This window comes from Struthio camelus, chromosome 2, assembly GCF_040807025.1.
Source record: "Struthio camelus isolate bStrCam1 chromosome 2, bStrCam1.hap1, whole genome shotgun sequence".
In the NCBI taxonomy this organism is placed as follows: Eukaryota; Metazoa; Chordata; class Aves; order Struthioniformes; family Struthionidae; genus Struthio; species Struthio camelus.
Window position 1 is genome coordinate 141999853 of NC_090943.1, and position 26031 is coordinate 142025883.

The 26031-nt window shown below is 38.7% G+C and overlaps 1 protein-coding gene across 5 annotated transcripts in view; it reads left to right on the forward strand.

Annotated features, from left to right (window-relative positions):
• The window catches only part of NOL4 (nucleolar protein 4), a 197229-nt gene that overhangs the window by 155052 nt on the left and 16146 nt on the right, over positions 1-26031 (forward strand). For all 5 annotated transcript variants that reach the window (XM_009683064.2, XM_009683062.2, XM_009683063.2 and 2 more), the window contains one exon: positions 4426-4539. In XM_009683064.2, coding sequence (XP_009681359.2) covers positions 4426-4539 — 114 coding nt within the window. The remainder of the gene's footprint in view (positions 1-4425; positions 4540-26031) is intronic.

A 26031-nucleotide genomic window follows, 5' to 3' on the forward strand; every position in this document is an offset into this window, starting at 1 on the left:
TTACTGTGTATTAAAAGTGCTACTCTCTTTTATGTTAAGGAATCAGAGATTGTACTAATATAGCTAATTTTCAGGGAGTCTGGGCCAAAGATTTCTGATTTCACCTACTAAAAAAAAAAAAAAACCTTGCAGGACGATTCCATCACTCCAGCAAGGCTTGCTGTAAGATGCTTTGATTACTGAGACCTAGATCTAAAGACCACTGAAGTCACTGAAGGATCTTCATTAACTTTTGTGTTCCTTAAAGCAGAAAAACAGTAACCTTACAAGGGTATATCAGCTAATTTGACTGTTCATTAAGAAACCTGCCAAAAGATTCCTGCCAATATTTTGTACATTTTCCACAAAAAGAGGCAAGGGGCTGAGTGTAGATCGTCTTCCTAATAGCTTGCCAAAGAAATGATTTTACTTAAAACTATGCAAAAATTCCTGTCAAATAGAACATGTTCCTGTTGCTTCGTCCTCATCATTGTCACCGTCAGGCTCTGTAGTGGTCTCAAGAATCAGGTGTAAATTGCCTTGAACAACACTTTCAAATACAAGAGGACTGGAAGTGGTTAGTCATTTCCCACAGGCTACTGAGGGAATTTCATCCGGCTCCTGATTGTCGATCATTTCAAAATACAGTAAAAGCAGATGCATCTGTATGTACATGAAATCTAGCAGGTTGCCCTTACATCTTTTGTCAAAATGCTCTGCCCCTACAATATTTTGGAGGCTGAACATTAATTGGGTGTCATCCAAAGTGATGAACAAAAACGAAGAACAGTGTGTATTCAAAGTGTTGCTGCAGGTTTAGTTCAGTCACAGGCAACATTGCTTTCCAAGTAAATATCAGAGAATTTGTGTGCTGCTGCTGTGTGATGGACAGAGGTATATAGTCTTCTCTAAAGGTCTGTATTAAGCTATTTTCAAGATTCTCTTAAGTTTTGTTCATCTGATCATGTTAAAGTTAATATAAAATTGTCAGTTGCCTCTTTTCAATCTTTCATTTTTGTCATTTTGAAACAATGTTATCCTGCTTTCTAGTTTTGCCGTGTGAGTTCTTTGTTTGGATAGACTAAAGATTACAGGCTTGGTTCTTTCCTGCTGTTTTACACGTGCGTAATTCCACTACAGTTATTTCCTGATTTACAGCAATATGAAGTGAAAGAAATATTAAACTGGATCTGTGAATGTTATGTATCAAACAACACTAGGCATGTTTTGCCAGGTAAAGCTGGTCAGGAATTTTGTGGTGATGCTTTTCTTTCCTTTAAGAAATGTCAGTTTATCAAAGGTTTTCTGTTTTGACAAACTCCTGTAAAATGAAACCTGATTTCTAGTCTGGTGGGTGGGTTATGATTCCAGGGGGTCTGCGAGGAGCCTGGGGGCCCTTGGAAATCAGGACTCCTTGGCTCCCCCGTTTCCTCTCATAGCCCCAAACACACGGGAACCAGCACTCATCTCTGCAGATAGGAGCCTGGGAACTTAGAAAACCCGGATTTGCCTGAGATTCTCAAAGCTGCAGCTCCCCCCTGCAGAACTGAATCTGAAAACTGAATTTCCTAGTGGTAGTGTTTTGGCCCTGTTTCCTAAGATCTTTGTGTCCCACCCTCAGATTAGGCATTTAGACATGTTGGGAACCCAGCAAGGACTGCGGCATTCAGGCTTGTTACGCAGATGGTTTTATAGCTGGTAGTCACTGCAGAGGTCACGAGTAATCAAAGCGCAAGAAGATGAGGAAATTAAGCTAAGCCAGAAGGGGCCCCTGAGCTTAGAAGTCAGGGCCATGAATTCAGTTTATTTAGAAATTAAAACAAAAACAAAAACATTGTGATAATTTCAAAGGCTGTTTTTCCCTCTTAGGCAAGGCATTTCAAATTTGATCTTTTTGACATTTCACAGATACGACATTTTACAGAATAGAAAAACCTTCTTTTTAACAGCTCTACTATCAGTGACAGAAGACTATGTTTGTCTTCTCAATCAATGCCAGAGTAGCGCTCTGCCTGAGTTAAGTTGGCAGAACTGGAACTTGAGTCAGATGAGTCTTCTGTGCTTTGTTATAGGATTTATTCCCCAGATGACTCAGCCATGCATTCATTATATTGTCTCTCCGGTTTTCTCTAGATAGTTCTTGACATGAATATATCAACAGCCAGCTGCAGTGAGGAGTGAGAGAAATTACAGGTTAACACATACTTCAGGAGGAGTACTGAGGAGATGTGCTCAGTTCTGCAGATACTAACTTTTGCATGCAATGTTTTCACAGTGAGCCTAACCACTGCACTCCTTGTTACAGAAAAGCATGTGACTGCTTGATTTTGATGATGACTTTTTTTTCTTTAATAAACGTTTCAGTAAACCTATTCCCTCCCATAAACATATAATCTGGGGGATCATTTTACTTTTTCATCAGAATATTAATTTTTTGGCCCATACGTCACCTTCTAAAAATCCACTGATGTATATATGCTCTAACACTAATTAAAGATCTGCGCAGGAGGAATTAGCCAGGTGTTTGCTCACCGTTTTTCAAGAATGTCATTCAGTAGCCATCGCTAGAGCACCGCATTGAATAGAGGCTTCCATGCAGCCAGCATAATCAAGGGACCTTGAACATAAAGTAAAATAATGGCATCTACAGTGATACTTGTCCACCTAATATGGAGAGTCTGTAGTGTGGCTAGGTCGTGGAGTAATGTATAGAGAGTAACATACCCTTACTAGGAAACAAAAATATTTGAAATAATGATTTGTCAGGAAAATCTCCCTGCAGAGCTTATACCCTTCTCTGGAACTCTGAGAAAGGCGTCTGCTTGTATTGCAATGTTAACTGGCTGCAAGCCGTGACTCCAGGGTTTAACATCAGCGTCCCTCATCTCTTGGACTAATTTGACTTTTGTCAGAAGTGCGTGGGAATACACTGTTATGCAAACTGTAAACAAGTTCAATAGTTTGTTTATTCTGTCAAATCAATCCAAATGTCATATTTTATTGTACTATTCCAGCCCCCATTTGTCTTTCTTTTACTGTTATTGCACTAATGCCAGAGGGATTGCTCTTCTTGCAATGGGGAGAATTAAGCCTATTGCACTGGAGATGGAGAACTATAAATCCCTGCCTACTTCGAAAGGCTAGCTGAGCTTCTGTCGAGGACAACCTTTTTTGAAGATAAAAATTAGTATTAGTAACATATGGCTCCTCATAGTTTCTGGAATGTTAAGAAAAGTATACGATCAGTTGTGTTAATATAATGAATTATTCTAAAGTGGTCTAAATACTGACTGGAATTACTTCCAAATTTACTTCCAAAACTCAGTGACATTTCATAGCAGGTTTGTATTTATGGTGTTGGGAGTAAAAAGATGGACCTCTACAAAAGATACATATGGCCAGTTCCTAAGAAGATATAATTACACAGTTCTTTTTACTTCAATGAAGCTTTGGAAGTTTATGGAAGTTCAGAACCTGGTCCAATAAATTGCAACAGAATCTATGCTATTATTCACATTTTCTTTATTTTCTTGGTAGTTCCGATATATCTTTGTATATGAATGAGGAAGATTGGTTTTATCATGCTCTTCTTCTTTTTGTTATATTATTTTGCATGTAATTAGGACAAAAAAGTGTGTAAATGTTCTCTTTACTGAATTGGTAGGGAAGATAATACTGGAATTCATAACCAGCAGTGGGGCTAAAAAGATTTTAGCATTCTCTTTTTTTTTTTTGTGATTCATTGCACCTTTGACCTAAAATATATGAAAGCTGTGAAATTAGGAATGGTAGGCTTTGTTTCAGAAAAATAAGCCATATCTAGTTGAACCATAAAATATCTACATTGTTGGAAGGCTGGCATTATCAAAAGAAAAACAGATTTTTTTTTTTAAAAAGTCATTTTAATCACATCAGTCATGTTGCAGTATGGAATGCAAATATTCATATACTACAGATTGAGACTGCGCTGAAATGTTCTGACAATCTGTTATGTTTTGAGTGTTGCTTCAACCCTATCACTTGGGGTTTTTTATTTTGTTTTTTTTTTATGACTATAAAAAAACACTACTCATCTCTGTCACATGCTATACAGGATGAAAAGCTTTTCAGTTTTCTTAACAAGAATCAGACGGCCAGGGTGCTGCTGGAATGCAGAGAATATGCCAGTGTCTGTTCAAAATACAGCTTAATGAGCCAGACTAAATGCACCGGACAATAGAACTGAGAGGGGAAAGGGCTTCTTATGGATCTATGGATCAGCTGCAGCTTTAACATCTAACTAGTTTCATTTTTTCACCTTTCAAGTTCCATTTCCCTGTTTTGTTGATACAAACTACATTTCAATGACGGGACTATTTCCAGCTTAGGTGACAGTGTTGTGTGCTTTGATAAGGATATTGTGGATTATCCTAGAAATAATTTCTGTGTTTCTTTTTTCTCTCATAGTCACGACCTATTCCCTCACACCTTACTTCAGCAGTTGCAGAGAGTATCCTGGCTTCCGCCTGTGAGAGTGAAAGCAGAAATGCTGCAAAAAGGATGCGGTTGGATAGACAGCAGGTACTGTGGTGTTTGGGGGTCTACCACATCCATATTTATAAATGCACTGGAGTTAGACTCATTTACATAGGATGCCATGCAGAAGGGTGGTACAATCCCTTATACGTTTCTTGCTGTCAAGAACAATTAAAGTATAAAATTTGTAGCTGTTTAAATAACTACACAAGTGTGCCTATATTTACATAGGCTGTGTGAGGGTGGCTAGTGTATTAATGATGTCCAGTTGGATAAAGCTGTATGCTTATTTATTAAGAGTTACAGATTTTGAGGGTGTAGTGTGTAATCTGTGTACTAGTTACGAAATACAGCATACAACATATATTATTTAAGTAAATAACAGAATTAATGCATATATGCATGAGTCGGTGTGTTTATCTATGCACATATTCTCTGTCACATTTTTGTATGTATTTGTAAATGTAAGGTGAAATTGTGTTTCTGAAAATACCTATTTACCTGAAACAGAGAAGTAGTTGTGATATCTACCAAATTGCTATCAACTGACTTCCTAAGGAGTTTTTAAAGTTCAAATCCATATTTATTTTATTTTTATGTGATTATTTAACTGTAATATTATATATTAGGATTTCATTATGATTAACTTGCTGAGAACTGCATGTTTTCTTTCAATTTTTTAAAAATCAAATTAGCAGCTTGTTTCAGGCTTTGATTATTCCGTTGTTTCAAGGATATAGTGAATGTATGACATTTTTATTGCAGACTTTTATGCTTTATTTGTCTTCAAGATTATCACAGGGACAAATCCTAGTAATGTCTCAGTTGTATCGAAATCTACTTCAGTCATAATAGATGAACTTTTTCTTGGAATTCAGTATCTAAAGGAACATTTTCCTTGTATACATAATCCATTAACTTCTTTCAAGTTCCTACCCTAGTTGAATAAAGGATTCTTACTTTTACCTTTAGAGCATTGATAGATTAGGGGGTGAGAATGGATGTTGGTGTGGCTTTTTGCTGTAACAATTTTTTTGTAGTATTTTCATTAATGCTGGACATGTGCCTTAAGGTTTATAAATTACGTGGCATGTCAAAGCACTCTAATATTAAAGTATGACTTTGAATGGGCACTGCTTCTAAACTGACTGTGCAAGTTTATTCTGTCATTTGTTCTCTGAGTTTGTCAGTACGATCAAAAAAAAAAAAAAAGCTAATATGTCAATGTGCTTAGCCCAAGGGGAACTAGAAAGACTTGTACTAACATCAGTACTTTCATTGCGCTGGCTGGAAACTAACCTGTCCTTGGTAATCACAATCCAGCCAGAGTGAGGCAGAGTTTTAGAGTGATTTAAGCAGGAAACCCATAATATTCTTCAGAGAGCCAGAGAACAGTTGAAACAAGAACATTTTAAAAGCTATAGACAAAATCCAAAGAGTATTAATGAGATTTGTTTTTTTGCGGTGTTACTATCACTGAAGGATTTGGTAACGTTTATCTTTGAGGGAGGAGGGGTTTCTTCACTGTTTATTACAAAATTCAAAATCTGTGGACAGAATCGCTCCAAACTGATCACCTTAATTACAAAGATCATATTAAAGTAGCAAATTTGCTTATAAAAATAATGTGTTAGTTTCTGCTTCCTTCAGCTTCCTCCTCTTTTTTGGCAGACAGTGCTAGGAACACGGTGGAGATGGCTGCAAATAGCATCAGCCGTTTGATTCAGCAAGTAGTAAATTAACTGGATGATGTACCTGTGGTACCTGCAAAAGTAACTGTGAATTCAGGAGAGATTTTCTAAATAGTTTTATCTGGAAAAAAATTATGGGAGAGAGTGTTGGTAGCTTCATTAAACTGATAGTAAAAAATTTACCCTGCAGGTGATCGGTTAGGGCAGTCACTAGAGAAATAGAAAACCTTGGTTCTAATCTCAGTTCTGTTGAGAGGTTAATTATTTATTCCAAGTACATAACACTAACCAAGCAGACTGAGAGCAAAGCGCTCCAGAGTATTTCTGAATGGAGTATTTAAACACATGCTACTGTGCTCAGTGCTTAGGCTGAGATGGGAACTGGACCTGCGTCCTCACATGCTGGGGGAATGCCTTACAGGAAGAAGGACTCTATCTGTCTCCTTTACCTGTATTTTCCATTTCATTTACTTTGAGGTTTCCTTCACTTTTCTTACATATGTCCAAAATCAAACATTTTGAATGGAATTTTTTCTTAAATAGAATGAGTTTGAGAAAGTTGAGTTCGACCTGCACCTTTGTTTTGTTTGTTTTTGCTGTTTAGCAGCTTAAAACCAACAAATAAATAAAAAGCCTTGTCACTTTTCCCTTGTAAATATAAATTTCCAAATTGGGCATTACGCCTATAGGGGGGACTCAGGCTTGGAGGACCCTTCCATGGAAATTTGGGAGGAAGAAAGGGGAACTAAGGTTTGAATAATGAAAATTACCATTTCAGAAATTATATCAAAAGACCTTCTAATGGAGGACAGTCATTAGATAGTCCTGGAAAGCAGATTCTTAAGAGGATCTGTAAGAGCACTCATTCAGCATTTCCCTTCAAAACTGAATAGAAGCACGGAATTAAAGCTGCTTTATTCTTGCATGCAGCACAGTGCAGATCTGCCTTTTATTCTCTAAATGAGTCGATCTGTCCCAAAGCAAGATGTAATGTGCATCCCTACCACCAGCTTTTCAGAATATTACCCATAAATTGTGTGTGCATGTTTGTACAGTTATAGAACATGTACACTTACAGATACAGATAGATAAGAAAGCATATGCATGGAGGTCTTTAAAAGGAACCTCAAGGATGTGATCAATCAGATCCTTTTTCAAACTGGGGGGAATCTCAGAAGGTCCTAATCACACTTCCTTGCACTCTCATGTTTTGCACTTGTTCTCCCTCTCTCTCTTTTTCTCTCCTCTCTTGATATATATATAGCTATGCAGGAAATGTCTACATATTTATGGTGAAAACTGCCTACAGCAGATACATTGTCTCTGGTTTGCAAGACCTGTGCAGTGAACACTACGTGTACATAAAAGGTGTAATGTCCCCGCCGAACAGAGCCACCTCCAATGGCAGATATCACTGGTGGACAGGATACTGTCATCTTCCTTGTCAGCTCAAATCACTCAAGGGCATCTAGCAGCCAGTGCTAGAATGACAGAGTCCTTGTATTCCAAGCACAAAACCAAAATTTTTGCCCAGTCCCAAAACTAAGACGAAAGTTCAGCAGCTTCTTGAGCTCCTTTTCTTATCTTGTTGTTGCTCTTTCCTCTTCTAGTTCTGCATTTCTTCCCCTCTCCCTAGTAGAACACGGTCCCTTAGCAGGAGGTTCCGAGTATTTGCATGTAGGTCCCTGATGGAAGTCGGTGCTTTGGTAAAATAAGAATATGACTTTCCAAACTAAATATGTTTTGGAATGATTTTGCCTACAGTATTAATATTAGCAGTGATTTGATTAAAAAAGATCTGAGATTGCTCAGCAGAAAGAACCAACGCGGAAGTCAAAACAATGGTAATTTTTAAGAGCTCATTATTTCTTTTGTAAAGTTAGAGTATTGACCATGCTCATGAGTATTAGCTGTTTCTTTCATGAGTAAATAATATGAAAGCTTGGCTTTATGTGCTTTTAATCTTGGACACAGGTTTCTTATCTCTTCAGAGGAAACCTCTCTAAATAGTGTGTGGGGAAGACACAATGAATACTGCGTCTTATGAATGACATTCTAGTAGTATTTCTGAAAACTGCAGTGCTTAATATAGCCCTGATATAGTTAATTCTGTATAATTAAATCTGCAGTAGGAAGAAGCCATTATTCTACATATATGTTTCAAATTCAGCTCATGTGATCTTCATATTTCTTAACTCAAGGCTGACATCTTCTTCCTGCAAAAATGCAATTTTTAAAATAAGTTAATGAAAAATGATCTCATTGGTATCAATTTATTTATTTTCAAAATTAGTTATTTCAAGACAGTCATTTATTTCATAATGGGAAACTCAATGAAATCGTGTCTATAAAGAAACTAGTTCATTTCTGTAGTTTTTGAAATTGTAGCAATAAAAGCATTGTCAGTTTGTGAGACTTCCCTGTAAGTGAAATAGATGTGTTTACTAGGTCATGGTAGCTTGGACTATAATGCTCTGGCTGTCTAACTGTGTTAGATGTTACTCAAGGGCTCTCTTTAGCTTCAGTGCCTTTTCATTATCTTGAGATCAAGCTCTGTTGGTTGGCCTGTAGCTTAAATGCAGAGAAGTTACGTAGTTGATACATATTACCTGATTGAAGAGTTCTGTTGCTTTCATTGTTTTTAATGCTGCCTGGTATTAAGAGGAGGGATTTATTCCATTGTATGAGTTTTATAGATTAAATTTTGAAATTGTATAGATTTATTTATGCTGCTGCCAAAAGATGAAATGACCATTGACATTGGGCTAGGTTTGGCTGACCTTTCCACAGTCTGGATCAGGAAGTGGTTATAGGGCGGTTATATGGTTTTTGGTTTCTCCTCTCCTAATTATCTCCACTGAGCCCAGATTCTGAAAAAGAGTAACTCCAGTCATGAATTTTGGGGACTGTTTTTTGATGACAATTGATCACAAATATAGAAGCAACAATCAGATTGACCTTTTATTTCTTGCTTCAGTCAGAGACAGAAGAGTCATTATCTGAATCCTTAAGATTTGCTGTGCTTCGCAATGATTTCTTGGGATGCTTTCTTGGAATAATCTTGCAAGATCCTTATTATACGCCTCAAGCAATGCTAAGTGTGAAGCAGTTGCACTGAAGTGAAGATTCTGGACTTCTGTGAACAAGGGAGTCTTGAAATGAATTAATGACAGCAGAAGTACAGACCTCTTTGCATGCTTTCATTGCATCTAGTGAACAGGAGGACTTATTTTATTGTTTTCTTAATTTTACAAACCACACTGGTGTCTTAGCTGGGCAAAGGAGGAATAGTTAAATATATAGAAAGTAGAAAAAGTAATCCTATCTTGATAATCGTGGGCAGTGAGAACACAAGTTGGGATGCCTTTTTTGTGGGACAGCTGCTGCAGAGTCCTTGGCCAGGCAGCTCGGCTTCTTGTCAGTCACAGAGATAGAAGCTTTGTTTTGAGAGCTTTAATGTTGTCCATTTCTAATCCTTCAGAGAAGGTAGATGCATGGTGTTGGTTTTATAAAACTTCATCGTAAAACAGTCTGCAGCAGTGCTGGGAGAGATTCGTTGTGGAAAGTGCAGCTGGGTTAGTATTGTTACCCTCCTGTCTGAAATCAAAAAGACCAAGGAGAATTCCGGGTATTGCTGGATGAGCTTTCTGACCTTTGAATCTTCCAAGGTCAGCAAATACTCTGAGGTGAAATTAGTAAAAGAGTTGTCTTCCTCATGGGAACTTCTAAGAGAAAGTAGTAATTTATATACATTAGTGTGTGCATATGAAAGCACCTGGCTCTTTATTTTTCCTAAGGAAGGTGAGAAGGGGAAATCTTCATGTGGAAAAGCAAATAAGAATGATGCTATGAAAAACCATCTTCACCTTTATTTGGACACAAGAACTTTATACAACAGATGTCTTATGTTTCATTGTTCTGTTGTTTAGAATTTTTTTTTGCATGCTATCATGTTGCAAAACTTAGGATCAAGTATTTCTTCTTCTAATCAAATCCAGTTTTTTGCGATTAAGAAAAAAACCTAAGAACCTGGGGAAGGCAAAGCGAGGATAAACAGGGGAATGTAGCAGAACTGAGCCACAGAATATTGGAACTCTGTAGAACTCTATGACCCCTTTTTGTAGACATGTTGTATATAGTACCCTGGATCATTTGGCAAATCGACATAGCTTAATTGGCACCATGTTGATTTCTAATAGTTAGGAATCTGAACCTTTGAGAATTCATTATTATATTTGTATATAGGAGAATTATGGTCACATATGCCTGTGAAGCCAGTAGGCTGGATTATCTGCTGGATTTAAGCCAATCCATGTTATTTTAGCTATTTGGCCTCTGTTTCAGTGGGTAGTGTCATGGAAGGGCTACCATAGCATGCAGAGGTTTTGGGTAGCCAAAGGAGTAAACTAAATATCCTTCATTGATACTTGTGCCCAGAGTAATAGGACATGTGATGTATGTTTCTTTTGTAGTCAGACAGAAAATTACAAGTGAAGCCAAAAGAGAGTTTAAGATCAGAGGAGAACGAAAATTATCTTACATATCTCACAACCTAATCAAGGCATTCTCAGCCACAGCTGGTGCTTTTTAAATTAGTAGGCTCTTCACAAAGTACATGTCTGTCAATATTTTACGGAAAATACATGATAAGAAAAAGGTTTCCTGCATTAGGATATGTGTATGTCTCCATGTGTGCGTGGGAAACAATTTCTCTTTCACTGAACAAGGCAGTTATGTGCAGACTTTCTGTAATTCGTCATACTAGATCATATTTGAAGATAGCTGCATGAGAGATATTTCTACATCTCTATCTCTGTTTTCATTATTTTGCTATATCTACTAAGTATCTAGGAAAAGTTCTCTAAATTAAATGTTAAATCTCTTTTTTAATCATAAGATTAAAAGTACGATGTAAGATTAGGAAAAACGTGTATGTGATTTTTCTGGGCCCTATGGAAGCTACCAGTTTCCTTAATTATAAAAGCTAAACTGAAGAAAAAAAACCCATTGATTATCTGAGCTTTTCATTTCAGGTCGATAGGAGTGATGCACTATGATGCTATGAAGCAGTTCTTTATAATATACACTGAATACATTTTTGAAGAAACTTCTCATCAAGATGAAAGCTATGACTTTGTCCATACTGTGATTTGTATCCATGCAAATTAAGTGTCTATAATCATCATGGAGGAGGGAAAGATAATATCTAGTCCCTCAAGGAAGAAAAAGTTTAAAGATCTCATGTTTACACTGAAACATAAATGAATGTTAGTTTGCAGATAGACACTTTAAACACACTCTTCTCCCCTTTTCTAGTTTTGGAGAAAAAAAGACAGCAAATCTTAAGTTGTCAGTGCTCTGGTAGGATATGAATAGGAGGTTAAGAATGTCACATCATTTAGTAATTTTAACATTATTGCTTTTAGCTGTTAGAGGAGTGGGAGTAGGTGGCTATTAGGTTTCTGACAAAGCAATTATGTCCTCGACACATATGCTGGCAGCTGACCTGACATTTGCCTCTGGATAGTTGTCATAGCAGCAACCTGAATAGAGCAGCTTGATGCAAGTGCCAGTTGCAGACTGGATACAAGTTCTGTGCTAATGCAATACGTCTGAATATTAATAGAAGTGCACATGTACTGCCACTTGGAAATCACTGCTACTGTGTTTCCTTCCATTTACATCTAATTCCTAAATGCTCATTTTTAAAGAAATTGAGGTTTGTAAGGAGATGTTAATGATCTGCCTCCATACAATTTATGGTGCCGTTTCTGTGCGTGTAACAAGGGGGTTGACCTAAGGAAAGCACAGTTTTTATAAACAAAAGAAATGTCTGGCTGTTAAAGACCAGAAACCATTTTTGTCTCTATTAAGAAGGAAGGAAATCATTGGCGGACAAATTACAGGTAATTGTAAAACTGTTTTGGAAGAAACTAATTAAAAATCTGAAAGACAGTGAGGGCATGGGCCATTTCAGAATCATGGTTTCTGTTTTTTAGCAGTGAGGGGGGGAAAAAAGACGTTTAATCCTTTGTATTTGAGGACAGAAAATTTGTTTCTCAGCTCTGCCACTAGTGCATACCTTCTAAACCTTAACACTGAGCACTTATTTCCTGTATTATGCTTCAGACAGCAGGAAAGGGGGAAGAAGGTTATGTATGTGTGTCACTGTGTGCATGCTGTTGTTCGCCTTCCTGATCAATGTGTGCTGCAGCTCCTAGGAGGAAGGAAGAAACAATTTGTAGGGCTCTTAAATGCTCTCTTTATTCTGCTATTTATATTCTATTTTTCTGTATCAAGGGCAGGCTTGGACAATACTGGTTACAGAAAACAGAGTTATGCAAAAATCTCTCCCAGTGGAGAATTGGAGAATGCCCTTCTGAGGCAGTGCGTCTGTAAAAGCAGGCAGTGAGTTCAGAGTGAGCATGAAGAAGTGGTTTTGCTTCAGGGAGACTGAATCCTTGCCACAGCTATTCAGTATGCAGAAAGAGCACATCAGCTATATGTCCTTGTAAAGGGTGGAGGAGAAAGCAATAGGGGCAAACTTCCTCTTGGATTTCATGGAGAGTAATTTACTCTACAGGATGGGAAAGAAAAGTACTTCATCCATGCTGACCGCACGTGGCAACAGTGCAGAGGAATGAGGGAAATGAATGAGGGCTTGTTATATGTTTACATAAGAACCAAGAAAAATCAGGCTCAAAGTGATTTTCACTTCAGAATGGGAGACTTGGAGAGTCTTAGACAATAGAAAAGAGCAGAGGGGAACGGATAGTTCATTTAATAAAAAGCAGCCAAACGGAAACTGAAATCCTAAAAACCACAAGAGGCAAAAGTCCCTTTAACTTGCAAAGTTGAACTGCCTCTTGCAGTTCAGAAGCTTTATTAATAGTAGTTGTTTGCATTCTGGCATCTCTTTGCGATTAGGTATTTAATAGGAATTTGAGTGATTTCCGAACATCGGTATTTTGTCCTATTTTATCTGTGCCCAGAATGTTCACTAAGATTGTAATGTTGTTGGATACCCACATGCTAGTTTGCATCTCATTCCTTGGTCGCTTCCATCACTTCTGCACCTAATGATTATTTTACTTTTGAGTTGGTCTGTGGTTTGCTTTTGTGGTTCCAAATAATATGCTTTAACCACTGAGGCACAAAATGTTATGCAGGCACTGTTTAGCTGCATGTGGATTATTGTCAAGAGATCAAATTACGTACTAGAATTGAGAAATTTAGCTTGCTACTCACAATGCAGTGGCCATATTGTCAAGGGGAAGAAAATAAGCAGTAGGCATTGTAATTTTAAATCCTACTGCCTCTCAAGTCAGTGGCAAAATTCCTGCTTCCAGCAGTGCTGGATAGGGTTCTGTTTGTAGCAGATGCAGCTGGAATGGACTAGTGAGTATCACAGGGCAACCCCCCCCCCCCCCCCCCCCCCCCCCGCTGCCACCCTGCAGCCCAACCTACCTTACATTTGCTGCATGTGTTGGAAAGGAATGTGCAGAGCATGCAGTTGCAAAGAATTTCATGCCTTAGATTTATAGGGACGCCTTAAGGTGAACAGCTAACTTTTCACCTCAGCGCAGAGATCATCATTAAATTAGAAAATGCTGTAATTTTCTTTATTTTCAGGCTCTTTATACTGTGCATATATGTAGAATTTCAAGCTGCTGATTTCAGAGAACACTTTAAAGACCTAGAGCTGCAAAAAGATCTTGAATGTGAAATAAAATTAATGCCAATGTAAGTTTTCCATTCTGGAGGCTGACAAAACTGGAGGCTTGGGAATGGAGTAGCAAGTTGTTTCTTGGGTAGTAACTTTGAAGCAGCTGTGTCACTCTTCCTACTGCAGGTGGAGTACGAATGAACAGGGAGCAGAACAGTCATCCTCTTTGTGCCTTTGTTAGTCATCTTCCACGAGGGAGATAGAAGAGGAAAGGCCAGGGCCAGTGGAAATGTAGATGTAAAAGCTCAAGCCCAAAGGTGGAGATTTTGGAGTCAGGGTGTCTGTTCTTCATGTTCCTATGATAAAAGCCAGCAATGGAGATGTTTTTACTTATCCCTCCCTTTCATATGGCAAGAAGATATTAAATGTGAAGTTTTTTCTAACCAACCAGATGCTTTTAGGATAGAGACCAATATGTAAAGGCTTGATTTTGTGTCTTTGCTTTCCTGTATTTAGCTAATGACTTCATTGCATGCATCCTGCTGCCTAGAGCAAAGGGAGGGTGTAGTGTTTTTAGGAGTAAATCCTCTTTTCTGTGCAAAGCATGGACCAGTTTAGTGAAATCTGTGCAAACCCAGTGTGCAGACTCTTGCTTTTCAGGAGAAGAGTGGCTTACTTTGGTTTACCTCAGTGAATTAGCAGATTTGGTGGACTTTAAACAATCACACATTACTCGTAAATTCAAAGTATTAGTTACACAAGGGATTCAGATGTATTCCTCAGAACAGTACGATTCTCTGTGTAGAAACGTATGCACAGACTGCTTATGTTTGGTAATTCAGCAACTGGCTTAATGTCCCTAAACTAAATTTAGAAACATATTTTTCCAGGAAAAAAATAGTAAAATATAATAAGCTGTGATGGCAAGAACTGAGTGCATTGCCTGGGAGCAGCACCAGCTGCTAAAGAGGGTAGGCACAGGGCAAGACATCTATGGCCAGCAGCCCAGGCATCATGCCAGAAGAATCTTCCCTTGAAATGAGAATATTTGGGGAACAGATTTGTTCTGCAGTGCATAAATTTCATACTTACTACTCATGGTATTTCATATTACGCTTCAGTTTTACTATTCCCATTAATGAAGCAAATCAGAAAGTGCACCTCCCATAGGCCGGTCAAAGTTCGCTTCTCTGTTTCTTCCAAGAGCTTATGCTACTCTGGTTTGATGATTTTGGAATGAAAAGGCCATACCCCAAAGCATCTCTTCTTATCTACTGACCCTTCTTGTGAAATGCAAAACTCACAGTATCAAAGTTAAAGCATGTGAACAAAGTTATCTCAAAAATTTAAAGTAGGTCTTCTATTCTTCAGTGGCCAAACATTTTCTTTCTGCTAAATATGTTTAGGAGAGAGAGGGAAGGTCAGTGTTTTTTAAGATCCTTTTTTTTTTTTTTAAGATTTTTTCTTTTTTTCCTTAACTGTAAAAGTCAGGTTATACCTGAGGCAGTGTTTAAAAACAGACATGATGCATTAAATTTATGGAAAAACTTTTCATTTTCACAAACATGCAGTTCAAGTTTTAAGGCAGTATTGGAGTAGCCACAAATCAAATGTATCAAATACATAACAAAGCACTTTTAAAATGTCGAACCTACTGCTGAAAGCAAGAACCCGTCATTAAATGCACGCAAGGAAGAACTCGATCACTTTCTATTTAAGACAAGAAAAGTGCTTTTTTGTAAGACAGCTATCTGTAACTCCCACTAGAATTTACCTGTGGAAGAGGCAACATACTATAAATATGGCAATATGCCGGAATCTCCAGTATGCTGCTTTTTAACTTTTCAAGGCAGAACACACAGACATTTTTAATTAGTTGAAACTGATGAGGTTAATTCAGCATTACCTTCAAATGCTTCATGTCTAGGCTATCATCTTCTGTTTCTAAATGAAGAATAATTTCATTTAGAATCTAATATAAAATGGTTTGGTCCATTCTCCTGCTGCAGAGTCCAGTATATGTAATATTAAAAGAAAGTGTGGGGCACAAGAGAAATATGAAAAAGCTCTAACGAGTCCAAATTATATCTCGTAATTTTTCAATAAAGCCTTTTTGAGCAGTTGCTTCTCCATACCCAGAGCTAGCAGGTGTATGGAAAGCTGTTTTGTGTCAAGAAGATATGCTGTTAGTGGTGGGAGTGATATCAGTTGTAACGCACTAGACGAAGAGACCTGTAGTGGGAGGCTTAATTTTGGTGACCATGATGATATTGTAGTAATAAATCTGTAAAGCTGGCACAAGCATTGCTCCACTACTCCCACACACTGTCCCTTGTATGCTCCCTAAACATTTGATTCACGAGTTCGAAAATTCTCTCTCTTGGTGCTCTGGTGGCACAGTCCTCCTGCACTGAATGGGGTGATGCTGATCTATCCTGGCTGAAAGTATTGGCCATCATATTCACTACAAAATGGCATACTGGGGAGGCGGGAGGGAAAGGTCTCTTCATGTAGGAGTGCTGCTCTGAGATAATTTCTTGAGGACAGTACGCATAAATATGAAAAATATAGAAGAAGACTTGGTTCTTATCATAAAAAGCGGAGCTGCCTGAGGCATAGCAAGGCTTGTTTTGAATGAGAGAAGTACACTGGGAAGCAGGAATTCCTCTTGCTTTGCATCCTTCTGGTTCAGCAGTAAATACTCTGTCTTTGTCATCATGCATCAGCTTCCATAATACATTGATTCATTCTACACCATTCCCTGCAGGCAAAACTGCTCGTTGGATGGGAAAGATGACATTGTTTTCATGCAGTTTGTGTTGTTTTTGTTTGGAAGAAAGGTCAGATATTCAGATTCATCTGTTTGTACTGCTTGCAAATGAGGAAGCAGCAAAAATGATCAGTATCTGTGCTCTGCAAGCTGCTGGCCGCTCCAGCGAAATTGGCTGTGGAAGGATGAGAGGGAATACAGAAACATAAGATTTTTTTGCTGGGCAGTTTGGCTGGCAAACCTGAATTTTCAGAGTTCTGCCATTACTTTCTTCAGCTTTTCCTCTAATGTAATTTCAGCAGGAACATCATAGACCTAGAATTTTTATCCAGTGGATCAGTTTTAGGATTAGGCAGTTATCAAATGAGCTCTCTCAAGGCCTGGCTCAGCAAGCTTGCTCCCATGTTGTCTTTTGCCTTCAGCTGTCTTAGCCTCTGGTGGTGGTACAAGGAAAGGATCCTTTCATATTCTCTCTAATCCCGTCCTCTGTGGCAAGCTGAAGGACTCAGTTATGCAGTCTCCTGGGGAAAACTGGCTTTTCTTTCTAGGAAGATGTTGGCTGAGAACAGGTAGGGAAATTCCAATCAAGAAAGGAGGTGGGGATTCTCAAGGTCAAATATTAAAACAAGGCCTAAATCAATGATTTATCATAAGCCCTGAGGGAAGGGCTGTGCTGTGCTGTTCTTTAGGTGACAGTCCAAATCTGCCTTTACTTTCTGCCTATCCTTACAGGGAAAAATTCTATATGAGGCCTAATACAGCTGCTGCATACTAAATAATGAATTTATTTATTAATGGAATAAAAAATAAAAGTAATAAATCTCCTTCTGGTACGATGGGGAGGAAAAGAAATTTCACCTGCCCCTGTCCTTTTATGTTCCATTACAAAACAGAAAATGGCAGCTCTGGAGGCTCTCCTGCTCTTTTCATGGCACTTTTGTCCCCTTATCTGAATTTAAATTAATGTGACTTCCTTTACGGTAAATGTCATATGTATTCTGTGAAATGCCTGAGTTTATTTGAATCATTCCACAAAGAGTGTGTAGGGCTTTTGCCAGAACTCAAAGACACTGGTCTGCTCTGGTTATTCAAACCAGGTCCAGTTCTGCCAGTTACATGCCTGGAAATATTTGTAATCTGGTCACATCATTTGAAATTACACTGAGGAAGTCATTGCTCCTTATACACAGTGCACTGTAGAGTCTTGCACGGTCCACTGGTCTTATATGTTGAGACCATTTTCATTACATACTGTTAGTGGTGAAACCATTAGCTAACTAAATAATTTTTTCATATGTTAAGATTCTCAAGACAAATCCAGAGCATGGCCATGTCGATGCTTCAGATTTCCCTCTTTGATGCAACAGGAAATGCTCAGATAGTTTGTGGAGAGTGACAACTGTAACCGAAGACAAGAACAGCAGGGGCTGTATAGAAGGTTAACTTGCAGGACACTTTCCATCCTCAAATGTGATTGCTGCACTCAATCACACTTTCTACTATTTCGTAGCCTCTAATGGAAAAAGAGTACACTATGGGGAAGGCGTGTTGAAAAATCAGCTCTCTAGAACTTTACTGAAGAACATCAAGTTTATCCCAAGCGTTGCAGATAAAGATAAATGCTATCCTTTTTAATTTGAACAGGGACAGATGTGGTTTAGAAGAATCCAGTTTCTCTTTCTCCAGTGACTTTTCTTCAAAATCACCTAAGCGGTACCAATAGCTCATCTGTGTTTCCATGCCCAACCATCAGCACTGGTGACCTCTGAAACCTCATCTGCTCTTCTGCTATGGCAGCAGATAATGAACTGGCTAAAACTGACAGTGCTATGAAAAACGATCCCTCTGCTTTGCTATTGCTCCAACAAAAGCGATTCTCGAACAACTCCTTGCAAAAGCCATCTGAGTACATCTTCCAAAACAGCTTTCTCTTCTGCAGATGAAGTGGCAGTGATGAAAAAACAAGACTGGAACACTGGAACACTGCAATATGAAAACACTAACCTTTATTTAAGGTTAAAATGCCCATTTCAGTCTACAAATAAGATGTCGTTCTATCAGAAATGCAGGAAATAAATAGAGGTTTGCTTTTCTCTCTTCTACACAATAGCACCTTTTAATTTTGATCTTCTTTTTTTCATGTCAGTCCCATGCTTTCATTTTTTGTCAAACACTGGCATATGTCATTTTTTGGTGCCTCGTGACAGTAGAGACACTGGCAGCTCATTTCAGTGTTAATAAACTGAATGCAGAGGGAACCTACTACCCTTCTAATCTGAAACTGAAGCATGATCCTTTCTTTTCTTTGCTCTGGAGCCTGTATTGTGAAGACGCTTTGGAGATACTCAAACTTTTGGCAGCTAATTTGGCATTCTCATAGATATTATTCAAGTTGCCACATTTCTCCTGTGCCACTACAGGGAGTTTAGATGTCTCACTGGACTCTCTATTACACCCAAGTTAGTTCCCGTAGACTATATCAATATTGCCTCCCTATTTGAAAAATTATATTTCTTATTTTTGTCTCTAAAGTATGAAAACTATTTTGATATTGGACTCACAGCAAAGTTGTCATTAATACGTAGACTTCTGGTAGTAGTGTGTTAGATACAGTTGCATCTTCATACCAGCAGCATTTTTTTCATATAATGTTATTGCTGTGCCAGAAAATTCAAAGGCTGAAACTGGTGTACTCTCCATGTCATAGTGGGTAAAGTGATAGACTAGCAACTGAAGTGTGGGTGTTCAGCCTAGCTGGAATACCCAGCTTTAACTGAGCTGCAGAATGGGGCAGTATGTCTCCCGAGAACAGACTTTCTTCTGAGATTTCTCGGGATTTTCTTCCATTCAGAGAGGATGTGTTACAGTTTTTTCTGTGTATTTGTGGTATTTCTAGTCCTGATTGAAGTGTGCAAAGGTGAAAAAAAAAACCAGGGAGAGTAGCTGAGAAAGATATGGATGTGAATGCGGAGGGTGGGAAACAGAAAGTTGTGCAGTCCACTAGCTGTTCCTTACCAGAGGAGAAATAGTGTGCATACACAAGACAGACAGTTATGGATCTCTTACTTTCATGGGCAAGTCCATTTCTGAATCATCAAAACACTTTCCAAACTAAAGAAAAATTGGCTTGAGTTCTGAGAAATTATTTAGACTTGGCTTTTTGTTTTATTTAAACCACTTTGCTCAAATTTACTCTTGATACTTCCAGGGAAAAACTCAGGAGCCTTTCTGCTGGCTGTGCTAAAAGCTCACCCATAATTCTAGTACCTTATCCTCTGACAGAGATCTGGAATGCTGTTTATGAAGGACAACTAAATTTAAAGGGGAAGGAATCTGTCCAGAGACACAGTTATTTTTTTGAGTCTATTTAGCCTGATGATTTTTGACAATAGGTTGTGGGACTTTGAGCAGACTGATAGCTTTAAAGAATCCCGTGACCAGCCTGAAAGGTGGAGAAATGCTTGGCATAGATATCTGTCTTGGAAAGTTATCAGAGAATAACTTCAGCCATCACAGAAAATACATCTCTGGTATGTTTTAAATATTTTCCTAAATAGACTATAAAGATTCTAGCAATTCAAATTTCAGATTTCAGCTGTAAGTTCAGTGCGATCAGCTGTAACCTAAGGTAGATGTTAACTTTGGGTTAGTACTCCCTCCATATTGGGACTGGAAGTTTTGTAGGATGGTATTCAGGATGATTTTGAGGTAAGAGAGCAGCATGCAGCATGGCAAACATTACATGAATTAACAAAAATGGCTTTGCTCATTGTAGATACTGAAGTTGTGCTGACTTCAACTGAACATCTGGTTTTTGCTCTTCGTGTTCTAAGGGAAAAAGGCTTTCAGGGAAAGGTAATATCTTTTATTAGATCAGCTTTTGGGCTGATCTTCTTCTGGTCTGGGAAAAGGTTAATATCTTTCTGCAAACCGTCATATCCCTCCTTGCTTAGATCATCAGAGATATAAGAGCAGTCTTGTGCCTCCTACAATATTAAAAGATGTTGTCCTTTTAAAGTATTCAGTACTTTAAATATGAAGGTCAATTGATGCAAAGGACTGCTGGGAAGCTTCATCTGCATTTTGTACTTGGTGAATTGTGTGCATTTGTGTATTTTGTTCAGTCCTCTGTAGTCTTGAATAGGCTATTTTTAGTGAGCATTAATCCCAACATAAGCCTTAACAACTGCAGAGGAAGAGGGGAGAAAGAACATGCAATGGAAACCAAAACTAAAGTCGAAACTCACATCCATCGTTTTACAGAAATACCATATCCATCCTTCCTAAGCACTGAGTCAACAGCCTTATTGCAGTATTCAAGGAAAATTTTGCCAAAATAGTTTTAGCTGTCTAGGCTCTCAGGATTTGGTCATAAAATTAAAAGCTGGGTCAAACACTAGAGAATCAATTTAATGTAATTCAAGCTAATGAAAGGTATGGTGTTTTTCTTAGAACACTGTGTATTATTCAAGCAGTTGGTAGTATCATCATTTATTAAGATTACTTGACCCTTTGTATTAAAATGCTAGATATAAAAATACTTCTTGACCTTCAGCCATGAGGCATTACTTTTTCCATTCTGTATGTCTTCCATCTGCTGAACTCTTTTAGAGAAAATGTCAGCCATTTCCAAGAATGGGTAAAGGTTTGTCCTTTAAGGGCAGTTTGATCCTTAAATATGTTTACCATTTATTAAAAAAATTAAAGTTTTGTGTTTGATCTTGATGCTATAGTGGTGACATTTATGTCAAGGATGTGCCTCTGGATGCCCTTGCTTACACACACAAAGCATTTTAGTAGCTAAATTCCTGCATTATTTGAATTTCAGTGGGTGTGACTAGGAAGTTGATCTCATTGATGAAGGAAGAGGATGAGTGTTGGGACTGTGAACCATGACAGGATCAGAGATGAAAAGGGATGAAGGGAAAGTGAGATTATGAAATGGGATTGGAAGTGAGGAAGTGAGTAGCTGAGGCTGACTGAGCATAATGGAAATTGTGATCAGATGTATTAAGGATGTCAAAGGGTCAGATATAACTGAGGAAAAATAATATGGGCTGAAAATAGGAGCTATCTTAGTTAATTGTGGACAATGGTTTTGCTCCTGGTAGAATGGGATTTTGAGGATTATGAAATTTAAAAGAATCTGAGGTGGTAGAGAAAATCTCAGATAGGACCATAATGGGTTGAGACATTGATTAAATACAAATTAGGAAATGAAAGGACCTGAGATGCTGAAGGTACTCAGGGGTCAGGGAGCAAGAGACTTGCTTGGAAGAAAGAGATTAAGATTTTCCAGGCAAGGAGCCTGTAATTAGGATGAAGGGTAGAAAATGAAACTGGAGAAGCAAGGAGGATGGGAGGAGGAGTCAGGGATTCGGAAGAGCCAGTATGAGACAAGTTTGAAGAGACAGAGCACATGGTGAACTTTATCAGGTCTTGAGGAGAGGAAATGGCAGAAATGTCTGGGTCTCTAAGGATGCACCGCCTCCTGGACCCTGCAAAGGAAGCCAGAAATGCTGTGGCTCATGCACCTTTGAGCGCCTTGCTCTGTGCAGATGACCGTGATCGCTTACCCCTGGTGTTTTCTTTACACGGGTGTTTGAGGATGGCTGGAGAGGTTCTAGCTCTGCATATACCCCTACAGATTCAGCAGGATGTCCCTGATGGAATTTGAGCTTTTTCTCATGTGATTTTTTAAAAAAGGAAGTTACACAAGGAGAAGTCCATTATGTTACTGTGGTTGCAGAATTCAAGCACTTCATGTATTACATAATGCTAGCTGAAGGTTGACTTTCTTGTCAGAATCTCACCGTCTGAAAAACAGTGATAAATGTCCAATCTAAAAGGAGTATTGTGAGGCTTAATTGGGCATTCTTTGAAAGGCGCTATGTGGTTTTATCATGTACTTCTGTTTATTATACTTTTGATTAAAAAATCATAGAAATATATTGATGTGTTTCAAATGGGAAAATATGGGAAAATACATGAAACATTATCTCCTTTCTTCTAAGCCACCCTACAGGCTATTGAGGCTAAAATTTTTTGTAAAGCACATGAAAGCATTGTTTGTTTTTCTCATGTGAATGACTTTTTTTTCCCTCTGCTGAAAAAATGGAAAGCCATATGCAAATGTAGGGTCCCTGGCTTGCCTATCTGTTTGAAGACTAATCTGCATTTGAGTAATTCTAACCTCAAAGTGGTATTCTGAGAGAAGTATTTACTGACAAGAGCAACAAGCAAGCTACGTTTGACAGTTTACTCATATTCAAAAAATAAAGTATTAAGAAACATAAGGCAAATATATAAATATATATATTTTTCTCTCTTCTAATCGAGTAGGAAAATTCACGTTGACCTATGGGCAGTTCAAAGCTGACGTTCTCAGAGTTGTTGATTTGCCAGTCTGGTAGAAAGGGCATTTCACAAAGGCCATAAGTTAAACACTTGTTGCCATCTTTGCCATTTTTGAAAGATTACCACTTATACTCTTGTTGTAAAAGTTTTGTCAGGTTTTTGGTCTGCCTGTGTTGTCTATGTGAGCTCATCTGCAGAAACGCTCTCTTTTGGGATTTACGTGCCTATTGGTAGCGCTGGAGCAACAGCCGAGGAAATAGCAATGTTCTTAATGGGAGTGCATAGATTTCTGACACTGCTGTATACATGGGATCAAAACTCAGCGGCATCGAGTTGCCAGAGCTTTTTGTTTTGACAAGCTATTAATTTCTTCTATTATTTTGGAGGTGGCGGTGTGAAAGAGATGGGGAACAAAAAGGAGCTATGGCATTGCTAGAGTGGCTTCCATAATGAGAAGGCTTTTTGAAGAGAAATGTCAATGCTGTGCGTCCTCTGGCACAGGGAGCAGGAGGCTGTGAGGCAGCCAGTGAGCCTCGCCCTGTATAGTGCAGTCGTGATGTTCTGCGCTAGCATCTGTGTTGCTGTGGATGGTATTTCCTTTCAAGCTATTCTTTAGCTGCTTAGATTATGAATCAGAGCAGTTTTTTTTCAATATACAGGTTATGCAATAGTTCATGGAATATTTTCCAAGCATGTACTGTCCTTAGAAGATTACTTAATCACTTCAACGATAAAACAAAAATATGCTTTTTTAAGGAGAAAAAAAAAAAGTTCTCCTTCTAGTGCAGACCTGGGCATAAAAGTGAAACATAGATATCTGTCATACAAACCAAGCTGAGGATCATAGTATGTACTTCATGATTCCACTTTTTCAAGTGAATAGATAACTTGGTATTTCAGAATGCTTTTGGTACCCAAAAGGTAATTTTTTATTTCTGCGATTTCCATGATTTTCCAGAAAATATGCTGAAGAGCTGAATTACTTCTCCTCCAAAGTAAAGTAAGAAGAAAAATGTTGTTAGAAGTATGACTTATTTCCACTGCTATATATAAAATAGAGGTCGTTTATTTCAAATTCTAGCTGGACAAATATTTTATCTGCATCTTCTTCATACTTTTTATTAAAGGTAAATTATAAGTAGCTTTAAAATGGTTAGCTAGTACTTGACAGCTTTTATAAATAATATGAGTTAGATAAGTGTGTGTTCCAGGTAGTTAGCTTAAACTTGGTAATAAATGGTTAGTTAATTGTTACTGATTTTTATGGAATTAAAATATCAAAAAGTTTCATATTTTAAATAATTTATTAAGCCTTTGCAATATAAATGTCAAATAGCAGGGAAGGTTTCATCTGTAAGAAGTGCTGAGCAACTAACATGGAATATTAAAAAAATCTCAGTTCTAGAACAATACTATGTTTATTTAATTTTTACATTAGTTTAAAGGCAAAGGCAGTTGAGATGGACAGAAAGAAGAGAATGGATCTGTGTAGAGTAAACATCAGCTATATAAAAGTGAATATTGTATTCATGTTCTCTCTCCCCAAGAGAAGGAGAGCTTGGCTCCTTTATTCTCAGTGTGGGTGCAAGGAAAAAGGACAGAAGTTATGCTTTTTAAAGTACAAAAGATTCCTGAAAAACATTTAAATCCCGTAGGAATGCAAATGAGATAATACCTAGCCCCTGGGACGAGGCTAGAAGTTCATAATACTACAGGTAGGAACGAGAACTAAGCCAGCTCAGCAAATGCTAGATAAAATTGTCCAGAATCTATGCTTCTGCATTTAGTCATCTTGACGTGCTGAGATAGGCACTTATGTAAGGCCTAGACTCCAGGTCTGAAATGTATGGCACCATATTCATCGTTTGGGTACAGATGATTGGCCTGCTCTTGAAAAATATGTGTAGTATTTGGAGGAAGCGCCTTTTGTATAGGGGCCAGGAGATCAGAGCTCATACCCCAGACCCAGGAGTCCTGGGCTCAGCATTCTCCCCAGCTGCAAGGAGTTCACCCCTCGGGGACGTGCGGTCCCTGCCAAGACGCTTGGGTAGCCTCCGCAACCCCCAGCCCACGGCTTGCCGCGGTGTCTCACAGGGCCGTTCTGAGGAGGGAGCACACCACTGAGATTGCATCACCAGGATTGGGTTCCCGATGTCGGCTGCTTGTGAGCCGTGTGTTGGGGAGCTGCTGAGTGAGAGGTATCGACAGGAAGGGAGCAGGGCTGGAAGCCTCCCGAGGCAGCACTTCTTTCAAAGGCAACTGAGTCATGCTCCCTTTGTGTTGTTATCTCGGCAGCCCTATGAAGTGCACATTTCTTTCCACACAGTGGCACAGCTTCAGCTCTGACTCCCACCACAGCTTTGCTTTTAGTCTGGTTGCTAGGAGATGGTCGCTCTGAGTTCAAGTCCGCTCCTCACTGCTGCTAGCAAAGACCGTACGTCCCAAATTTTCCACCTCTTCACCTTGTATTGCAACATGGACCCAGAACTCAGGTCTCCTCCTTCTTGGCCACATGCTCCAACGCACGGGCTTGTGTATGCTGATGTGGAGCGCCCTGGCTCTGCACTCTAGCCAGACCCTGCTTGCTCTGTGCTCCGACATAAGCTCAGTGCATCAGCTCTGATGAACTCACCATTGTTTTTTCAGCTCACACTCTAGGCGGTTTCACATGTAAATTCAGAGACAGCAAATCTGTGGGTCCCAGACAGTCGGGAGGCAGGCCCTGAGATACTCTGCTCAGCCCTGGTGCTGGCATTTCCCAGCTGTGCAGTAGTTCTACTGGAGACTCTAGTGCATTTATTGCTAAAAAAATCGAGGAGTTACAAAATTGCAGATGTCCGTATGGTTAAGCAGTGTATTTTGTCAGTTTACAGGAGTTAATACCCTTTGCAGTACAGTCCTTTATAAATCTGCTGGAAGATCCCTGATGGATCTTTGTGAGAACAGAATAAGGCCCTGAGTGAATCTATGGCAGGAAGTATCATCTAGTTTTAGAAATAAAGATGCAAGACTTGTGAATGTTAAGGATTTGGATGATGATTTAAGCTTTCTTG